The following is a 10007-nucleotide window of genomic DNA, read 5'->3' as shown; positions in this document are numbered from 1 at the left end:
TTATATTTGTGTGGTTGTAGTAGAAGGGGTTTCTGAGATTACATCTCATTAATGAGTTCCTGAAATTGAATCTTCTTTTTGTTATCCTTTTGTCTCTAGATTTATGGGTGTTTCTGAGATTACATCTCATTACTTAGACCATTATACTTGGTTTTTGATAATATGTAGATGTTTATTTTGGTATTGGTATGTTGCATCATGTTTAAGAATTACGAGATTGGTTTTTATTCAAGTGTTTTACAAGCACTTTCACCAAAAAAATTGCAGTGGTCTAGCCAGGGTCTCTTAAACTAGTATTGACTGATACTTACGAGATTGAGAAAGTTGACTGATCATATATGCTATACGCATTTTCTGCTGAAGTTTTACGTTCAGGCACTTGTGTATCTATTTTGTTTAGTTATTTTAGCATTTTTGTTTATGAATTTTATTGTACATATTTGTTATAACTTAATAAATTATTATGAAAATTCTCTTGCAGTCACATGGAACCTGATTCTGGGCATATAGTTACAAATAGTTGGAAACAGGCCCAAGCAAATAACAGGTTAGATGTCTCTTCTGTCATGTTCTGTTATTCAAGATGATATGCTTTTATTTAGTTAGTAAACTGATTAATTTCAATGTATTGACGTTAATTTCTAGAGAGATATGCCTACCCCTCATGATTCTATTACCATTTTGCATGATTTTTAATGATATTTTGTCGTGTTAAACCATGCTTTACCTAATTCTTAGAACCTCTTGTCAAAGTGATCATATTCTGTTCTAAAATTCGTTTTTTTTAGCATATGATGAATATCTGATAGTGGTAATGCGAGTTTGCACCTGTATCCGAGTTTGCTGGTAATGTGTGTAGCACTTCATATCAATGACCGGCATGTTCACATTTGAACAAAGATTTCTGTGGTGTGTTGGCTTGTAGTTTTATTTTGTTTCGTACTTTCATCTTGATCACTTTGCTGTGTTACTGTTTAATGCTTCAGATAAAAAGTATCTTTCTTAGCTAATAATTGCTTTGGTGCATATATTTTTGTTTAATTTGTTAGATGGCTAGGCAGTTAAAATCTAGCACACTGTGAGCTGCTATTTAGTTTTCCTCTTGCCACAGTTTAGTTTCTTTCCTATTGGTGTATGTGCCTATGCTTAATGTCTCCCTCTGTTTCATCTTCCTACATTTTTAATCAGTCTTTTGTCTAAGCATAATCAAAAGAGAGATTACTTCCATGATACAATATATTCTTTTCACTGGCCCTGTTATTGGTCTATTGCTTACAGTTTGATTGTTTGTCTGCTAGTGTGATAATATGATGTATGTTGGTGATATTTTTTTTTTAGCATATGATGAATATCTTTTAGTGATAATGCTCTTTTGTTATGTAACAGGGATTCAACACCTCAGAAAGGGCCAAGGGTAACTTTATCTCACAGGAAAAGCCCGAGGCTGATTGAAAAAGCTAAAAACACAGTTGGTGTTAATTTAGCAAAGATGGTTCTGGATTTTGAGAACCATGTTGAGGAGCCGACACAGGCTAGTAGTCAGGGCATTGTGAATCTAGATGATGATTCACAAGGTACTGAATTCTGGAAATCAGCCGCGGATAAAGTAGATCTTGTTGAAGAAGCTGTCAATGCGACTAAGGAATCAGTGTTGCACCTTCAGAATCTTAATGCAGATGATTGTCACCCGGAAGACCAACCATGGAGCCAACCACTCATATACAGTGAGGGTGAAGATGATGCAGATTGGAAGGAGTTTTTACACAATTTTAGTATGAAAAGCAGTGTTGGTAAGGATAGTGAGGAAGACGATGAAGGTAATGTTCATATTTTAAAATTTTAGAATTCATCGATTATGTTATGTTTACAATTTGATATTAATGTGTATTTGTATAGCCTCTGAACATGTAGATGATCATTATGACCAGTTGTTGGAGACGGATGATGAAGTTGAAGGTAGTGTTGGTTTCTCTTTTAAAATTGGTTTTTATAATGATATAATGATACCCGATGTGTTAATTACTTTTTACTTGTTGATTGTCATGACTTGCAGTTGTCAAAGAAGTTAAGGAACCACTGATTGATTTTGAGATTGAAAAGGGTACAGGGAAGGAAATTGCTAATGGATCAGAAGATGATTATGGTCCTGAAATGGTTGGTAGGCCATTACCTAATCATGAAGTTAGAGTGGTTGATAATGGGAAACATTGGTTTGATGACAGTGATTTTGAAGATTTCCTTGTTGCTGCTGATTCAGTGGATAATGAGTTATTCCCTGAACCAGAAAATGAAATACAAGTTGTAGTCGATGACAGAATTGATGAGGGGATGGAATTTCCAGACAAGACCGCTTTTAAGAAACATCTCAGAAAATACTGTGTATCTACTAGGACAGAATGCAGGTTTAGTAAGAGTGATAATATTAGAATCAAGGCTGTGTGTAAAGGCTTTGGAGAGCCCATTCTATGTCCGTGGTATATATCTGCAAGGAGGATCCCTGGTGAGGCGACTTGGAGCATAAGAGATTTCCACTTGCACCACACTTGTATTGGGGATCCTTATGGGAGGAATTCATGTGCAAATCCAGAATTTGTAGCTCAACATGTGATCAACAAGCTAAGGGAGTCACATGGAAAGAATGTACCTAAACCTTCTGAGATTGCTGCCGAGTTTTGGACAAGCCACAACACCTTGATCCCGTATCACGTTGCATGGAAGGCTAGAAACAATGTGTTGGAGAGGATAAACGGAAGCTTTGATGAGAGTTTTAGACTCATACCAAGTCTGTGTGAAATGATCAAAAGGACTAATCTCGGATCAATTGCTACTTTCACTTACGGAAGGTAATATTATTTCTTTAATTGTTCGTAAAATTGATTAGTTTGAGTTCTAGTTTTAAAACTTTCCTTGTTTCTTCGTGCAGAGACAATCGCTTTGAATCTGTGACCATATCTTTTGATGCCCCAATGAGGGGTTTTATAAATGGTTGTAGAAATGTGGTTGGGCTGGATGGTTGTCACCTGAAGGGAAAGTATGGTGGTTGTCTACTATCTGCCACTGCTCTTGATGGGCAGAATGGATTGGTTCCTTTGGGTATCATGGTTTGTAGAAACGAGTGTGCGGAGAACTGGTTCTTGTTCTTGAATAATCTCAAGCATAGATTGGTTGATCATCCCGTTGAGCCAATCAACTTCATATCTGATAGACAGAAGGGTTTGAGAGACGCTGTCCAAAAGTTGTTCCCTACTTCACCACATAGGTTCTGCTTCAGGTTACAAACTAACCTCCAACCTGATCATTTTATTGTTACAAAATACATAAAGTATGTTCTATATTCATGGCAGGCACATGTATGCAAACTTCAAAATGCACTACAAGGGATCTAAACTACACACACTATTCTGGAATGCTGCTAGAGCTTATAAGCCTAAACACTTTCAGGTTTGTTTTAGTCCGTAAATGAAATGAGTGACATTTTTTATTCTTAGAAAGTAAAATTCTTGTAACACTAAATATGTTTCAACTGTAGGAACACATGGATAGTATGATGTCAGAGAGTGTTAGTGCTTGTCAGTATTTGATGGGCGAGGATCCTAAAAGCTGGTGCAGGGCCTTTTTTGACCACAAGAGCGCTTGTGAACACTTGAGTAACAACTTTTCTGAAAGTTTCAATAACATGATAACCAACATTAGGGAGAAACCTGTCTGCAAGCTAGTTTTGATGTATGGACAGCTGGTGATGGGGCTGTTTTACAAGAGAAGAAATGCTTGTGTTGGATGGGATTCTGGGGATTTGGTTCCTACTGCCAAAAAATTATTGAAGAAGATGTTTAAGAAAACGGGGGAATATAAGGTAGAAGGAGCGGTTGCTGGCAAGCTTTATGAAGTCACAAGCATACATAATACAATATTCACTGTTGACCTTGAGAAACATACTTGCAGCTGCATGCAATGGCAGCTGAGGGGTTTCCCCTGTCAACACGCAGTCTGTGCTCTGCAGCAAATCAGGCCCAATTGGGTTGAGTAAGTGTGCATAACACATGTAGTTTTATCTATGATTCTTTCTTTATTACCAATATATGAAATGTTAAACCTGTTTGTTTTTCTTGTGTGCATTTTTATAGGTATTGTGCCAGATATTACTCAGTGGATAACTACAGGACCACCTATTCCCCTGATATGGTGCCATTGGAAGGGCCTGAGGACTGGGATGAGGTTTTTTCCTAACTATCAACTATTCATGTTTAATTGTCCTTAATTGGATCTGATTTATGTTTGCACTATGAACTTAGACAACCTTTTACATTACATTATTAGGTTTACCTTAAATATATGTGTGTATCTACTTAAAAGTACAATTGTGATACATGAATTCAAAGTACTCTGTGAAATATCTGAACTCAATTCTTCTCAATTCTTGTATGAACCCTGTACCTAGCTACTTAATGGATTTTAGTGTTTGGATGTCGGATTCCAGACCCTGCAGTAACATATATAGTGTAGATATTTAGGATGTTTAATTTTTGCGGCAGCTAAGTAATCATTTTTAGTATTATGCAATATTAACTTCCTTTGTTCTTCTCTTATACAGCCAAGAACAACTATTGTTCCTCCATTGCTCATTAGGAAACCAGGCCGGCCTAGGAAGAACAAAAGGAAGGCCTATAATGAGACCCTATCCGAGAAGAAAGTCAGGTGTTGCAGCAAATGCAAGCTGCCTGGTCACAACAAGACAACTTGTCCTGGTGGTGCAATTGGCTCTAATACAAAGAGAAATAGGTCTACATCTGAAGAAGGCGGACTGGCATTTCAATCCCAGTCATCATCACAAGCTGGAAGTGCTGGTGGTTCTATGCCTGCAACGAAGAAGCCAAGAAGATTTACTTGAAACTAGTTTTGGTTAGGATGTCTTTTGTTTGCTTTCAAGTGAGACCTATAAAACTTCATGCATTTGCTCTGTTTATTTGGTTATGTTTTAGATTAGCTTTTACTTTGTTAGGATATTAGCTATCTCCCAGAGATATTTTTTTTGGATGTTTTGAGTATTGGATCTTTGATTCAATGTTATCAATAAATGGTAGTGTTAGTGTCGTTAGCTTGCCTTGCTCTATTTTTACGATTTTATGGTTTTTCTATCTGGCTTCTAACAGGTGAAGAAGACAAAGTTTGTCGATGAGATCCTCCTGAAGAAACGAGGAAACAAGTTTAACTGAAGGGTATATTGGGCATCTCAGGTCATCCTAAATCTTCCACATGTCAGTTAACACCAATTAACTTGTAACTGGATGGAAATCTTTGTAACGGGATTAATTTGTAAGTTTTGAAAAAAACGGGATTATTTCGTAAACAACTTAAGAAACTGGGACATATGTGTAAATGACCCAAAATTCAAAACCTAAGTCCAGAAAATTTTGGGCCTATTAGTAACAGAATCTTACAAAAACGTGCCTCTTAATTAAGGATTCATTTTGCGGGGTTTCTAAATGTTAAACATATAATAACATGGGCTTCACATAGTTTCCATGTTTCCTATCGAGGAAGGATCCCTTCATACTATTAATATCATATTGTCTTACACGTTGGCTGGACGTCGTCTTTGCGAATAAAACTAAAATGTAATGTGTTTGAAGCTAATATTTTGAAGATATAAAACCTCATGATCTGCCAAAAATGAGCACATTTCGAAATATAAAACCTCATGATCTACCGGTTATTTCAACGGTCAGGAATCCGTTGATTTTCGACGGCTCATTTTCAAAGTAGTAGATGATGGTGTTATACGTAACGGAATACACTCATTTTCGCTAGGAACATATAGTTATATAATAGTAACATATTCCCAAAATATTAGTTTCAAACCCGTTAAGATTTGGTTTTTATTCACAAAAGTTATGTCCCACTTTTGAGATAACGTGATAATAAAGTTTGACTGGATCCCTCCTCTTTTCTAAAACATTTGAAAATGTCCGGCATTAAAGGGACCTCTAGAGGCCGATACTATTAGATGGCCCCCTAGTACTATAAAATTTTCATTAAACTCTGCTCTTTAAGTTTTACAAGGGACTGGCTCAAAAGAAAAAAATTCAAAAAGAGTTCCCAACTTCAGTGAGGTAAAAGGGAAAACGAATGAAAGAAAAGTAACAAGAATAGCAGTTCCATCTAGAGAAGTTGAAACCAGAGTCAGTGCTCTGTTCTTTCAATTTTCAAGCCTCTCAAAAGCTAATCAACCACCAAGTCTTTCCAAGTCTTCTCGAATTCTTGAAATTTGTTCACTATAATATGCACATATCATCCGAACTTTCTTTCTTCACTAAGTTTAAAACAAAGAGGCTCTAATGTGGCAACTCTTAATAAACTTGTCAGAAAAATCAACATACTTGGCCCATAGTACTTGAAGTTGCGGAAAATCTATACCGAGCCAAGGCTTTGCTCGACCATTAAAGTGGATTACACCAGCCTTTTCGGCTTCAGCTGTATTTGTGTTTTCTTGATATCCAAGTCCTAACATGTGCCAGAAAGGACCAATGGTATAAACATGACCATGAAAAGCTATAAGACCAGGGGGCAATATCCCTAACTGCCATAGACTCAAGTCGGACTTCAGGTTATGTAAACATATAAAGAATTATGAGATTTAATATAAGTGCGGCTAACTAAGGCATCAAAACTATAATGATGGAATTAAAATTTGGAGTTACATGTTGAAGCCAGTAATGGTAGGTTTGGCTAATGTTAGTTTTCCTCCATGCTTCCAAGTCAAAAATGTTCATCCCATAAGCCCAAGCGCATTCATTTGGGTCGAAGTTTTGTTTTATTATCGGATGCGAGAAGTTCAAGTAGCTCTTGAATAACTTTGCCTCTTGTTCGTGGGGCAACTTCGCCATTCTCAAATAGAAAGAGGAGAGAGAAAGTCAAGGGTATAGGAGGCGATTTTTATTGCGACATTGACTCTAGCCAAGGCTTCAATTTTCGATCTGAATCTTCTTGAGAGATTTCGATATTTTCTTCTTCTTGGCTGGATTGATGATTGGTGTTGTTTAATTCCTTGTTTTCTCTCATTTTTCTGCTTTTTGTTTACTATTTAATGGCTGGTAGCGTTCCGGGTTTTCCTAGTTCTGAAACTAGGGTTTCTGGTAACTTACGATGGACTGATATGTTGGGTATCTCTAAAGGTGAATCTGTTCATGAACCCCTAGTGTATGATCCACCTGGTTTGGTTGAGGGGGTGAAGCTTATTGTGTTCTCAGAAGCAGAAGTAGCAGCAGATGCTCATCGATGTTAGGATTTGGTTGTTGGATGTTTTGTTGGGAAGAGGCTACCGTTTCTTCAGGTTAAGAATGTTGTTCAAAGACCTTGGAATTTGAAAGGGGAGATGAAAATGACTCTCCATGGGGATTCTGTCTTTGTTTTTGAATTTGCCTCAGCTGAAGATAGAATTGCTGCATTGGAGCGTGAGTGTTTTTTCATTTCCATCCAGCCATTTGTGGTAAGACCTTGGTCTCTGTTGATTTAGCAGGAGCTAGCTACTCTCAAGACAATTCCAATTTGGGTTAATTTGAAGGATGTTCCTATCCACCTATGGAATCCTAAAGGATTAGGTAAGCTTGCTAGTTTTATTGGTGTTCCTTTAATGTTACATAAGCAAACTGCTACCACGTCTAGAATGACTTATGCTAGAGTTTGTGTGGAGGTGAATGTTGATTCTGATTTGCCTAGTCAAATTGATGCTATGGTGGGAAATGTTAGAATTAAGGTTCCAGTAGAGTACAACTGGAAGCCTCAAAAATGTTCCCATTGTGCTGTATTTGGGCATACAAGAGACAAGTGTGTAGTTGCTGCTGCTTCTGATGTTGTGGCTGCTGCTCAGGATGCTGCTTTGGTAAGTGCTGAGAAGTTAAGTAACCTGCAACTAATGAGGGTTGGGTAGTTAAACCTCAGAAGAGGAGTAGAGGTAAGAACAATAATACGGTTGTTGATCTTGGTAATGTTGCTTCTAGTAGTGGTACTGTACCTATGGTGGAGATCCCCATCATTATGAATAATAAATTTCAACAACTTACTGCTCAGGATGTGGGTGAAGGTATGGATGTGGTGATGAGTAATGAAGGTCATATTGTAGGAGTGGTAGAAAAGGAAATTGTGTTCCCTTCTTGTGCTGTTCCTAATAGTTGTGAAGGTTCTTCTAATAGTGCAGGGGAAAATGCTAGTTTTGTTCAGACTCAAGTAGAAAAATTGGATGAAGGGCAGAAAGATTTGGATTTGTCTGGTGCTAGAGCACATTTCTTACCTAAGTCCTCTGTCCAAGGAAAGAGTACTTTGAATGTGAAGATTGCAGAAAGGAAGCCTCCTAAGGCAAAAAAACTCAACCCTCCCCAACCCCATGGTTAATATGCTCAAAGTAGGATGCTGGAATTTAAGGGGTTTGAATGACCCTTTAAAACAAGTAGAAGTTAAGAATTTTATTGTTTCAAATAAATTAGCTATGATGGTGTAGTTGAACTCATGTGCAGGAGTTTAATAAAGATAGAATAAGGAGTAGAATAAGCCAATCTTGGAATTTTGTTGATAATTATCCCTTAGATAATTCTGGTAGGATTTGGGTGGGATGGGATCCAGAGATTATGTTTGCTGTGGTTATTCATTCTTCTTCCCAATCTATTTTCTTAGATGTTACTACTTTTCAAAATAAAAATTTTGTGGCTGCTTTTGTCTATGGGAGCAATGATAATACTCAAAGAAGGCATCCGTGGAATGATCTTAGAGTGTTTGCTGCTTCAAATTATAAACCTTGGATTTTGTTGGGGGATTTCAATTCCATTCTTGAAGTTGGTGATAAAGTAGTGTGTGCTGATGTTATTTATGCTCATTTGTCTGATTTTAGAGATTGTATTCAAGATACTCAGATTTTTGATTTGAGTTATAGTGGTTGTTTTTACACCTGGAGTAATCAACAAGTTGGTGATACTAGAATAGCCTCTAAAATTGATAGAATGTTAGTTAATATGCAATGGTTGGAATGTTTTGCTGAATCATGAGCTGAGTTTTTGGTCCCAGGAATATCTGATCATAGTCCTTCTGTTGTTAGTATTTTTGAAGGTAGGTTTCATGCTCCTCCCCCTTATAAATTTTGCAGTTTTTGGACTAAGGAACCTGATTTTCTGGATATTGTAAGGCAGGCTTGGAAGGAACCAATTCAAGGTAACCCTATGATGGTTCTTGTGGGTAAATTAAAAAGGTTGATGAAGATTTTAATTCTTTGGAAGCAGGAGAGGTTTAAGAAGTTTTCTGAACAGGTTATTTGTGCCAGAGATAATATGCATAGTATTCAACAACAACTACAAAAGTTTCCTTTAAACAGCTCTATTGCCCAAGCTGAGAAGGTTGCTGTAAAGACTTATGCAAAGCTTGCTAAATATGATGAATCTATTTCTAAGGAAAAGTCTAAAGTGAAATGATGGAAGTGGGGGACTCCAATACTAGGTTTTTCTATTCTTCTTTGAGGGAGAGAAGATCTAGGAATAATATTCTAATTCTTAATTCTAGAGACAATGTTAAGTTGGAGGATGATAAAGCTATTGCTGCTGAGTGCATTGATTTCTTTGACTCCATATTTACTAAGGAGACTTCTTCTGATGCTAGTGAAGCTTTTATTGAATTACTTAACATTGACAAGATGGTTTCTGTTGATGATGTTGTGGATCTGGTCAAACCTGTTATTAGAGATGAGATAGTGGTAGCTCTTTCTTCAATTCATTCTACTAAATCCCCTGGTCCAGATGGGTTTAATAGTTATTTTTTCAAATTTTCCTGGTCTATTGTTGGAGATGATTTTGTGGCAGCAGTGCAGAATTTTTTCAAATCTGGTAAGATGTTGAAGGAGATAAATTGTACTTTTATTACTTTGCTTGCTAAATGTGACAATCCTTCTACCATTGGATATTTTAGACCAATTTCTTGTTGCAATGTTATATATAAGTGTATCTCTAAGATTATAGCTTCTAAAATGA

The 10007-nt window shown here is 36.8% G+C and overlaps 3 protein-coding genes across 3 annotated transcripts; 2 read left to right on the top strand and 1 right to left on the bottom strand.

Annotated features, from left to right (window-relative positions):
- The first annotated feature begins 2151 nt into the window (after nt 1-2151).
- Nucleotides 2152-3169, top strand: LOC113290941. Its single transcript, XM_026540523.1, has 3 exons — nt 2152-2843; nt 2924-3101; nt 3161-3169. Exons 1-3 carry the CDS (start codon nt 2152-2154, stop codon nt 3167-3169), a joined length of 879 nt encoding a protein of 292 aa, XP_026396308.1.
- A 366-nt stretch (nt 3170-3535) lies between these two features.
- On the top strand, nt 3536-4888 carry LOC113290940. Its single transcript, XM_026540522.1, has 3 exons — nt 3536-4023; nt 4125-4215; nt 4592-4888. Exons 1-3 carry the CDS (start codon nt 3536-3538, stop codon nt 4886-4888), a joined length of 876 nt encoding a protein of 291 aa, XP_026396307.1.
- A 1428-nt stretch (nt 4889-6316) lies between these two features.
- On the bottom strand, nt 6317-6884 carry LOC113290938 (probable galacturonosyltransferase 12). The gene is made up of 2 exons (XM_026540521.1): nt 6699-6884; nt 6317-6598 (listed from the first exon to the last, which is right to left on the bottom strand). Exons 1-2 carry the CDS (start codon nt 6882-6884, stop codon nt 6317-6319), a joined length of 468 nt encoding a protein of 155 aa, XP_026396306.1.
- Between the last annotated feature and the right edge of the window lie 3123 nt (nt 6885-10007).

The sequence above is a fragment of the Papaver somniferum genome, chromosome 6 (genome assembly GCF_003573695.1).
Source record: "Papaver somniferum cultivar HN1 chromosome 6, ASM357369v1, whole genome shotgun sequence".
Taxonomy (NCBI): Eukaryota; Viridiplantae; Streptophyta; class Magnoliopsida; order Ranunculales; family Papaveraceae; genus Papaver; species Papaver somniferum.
This window is presented reverse-complemented; position numbering and strand designations above follow the sequence as displayed.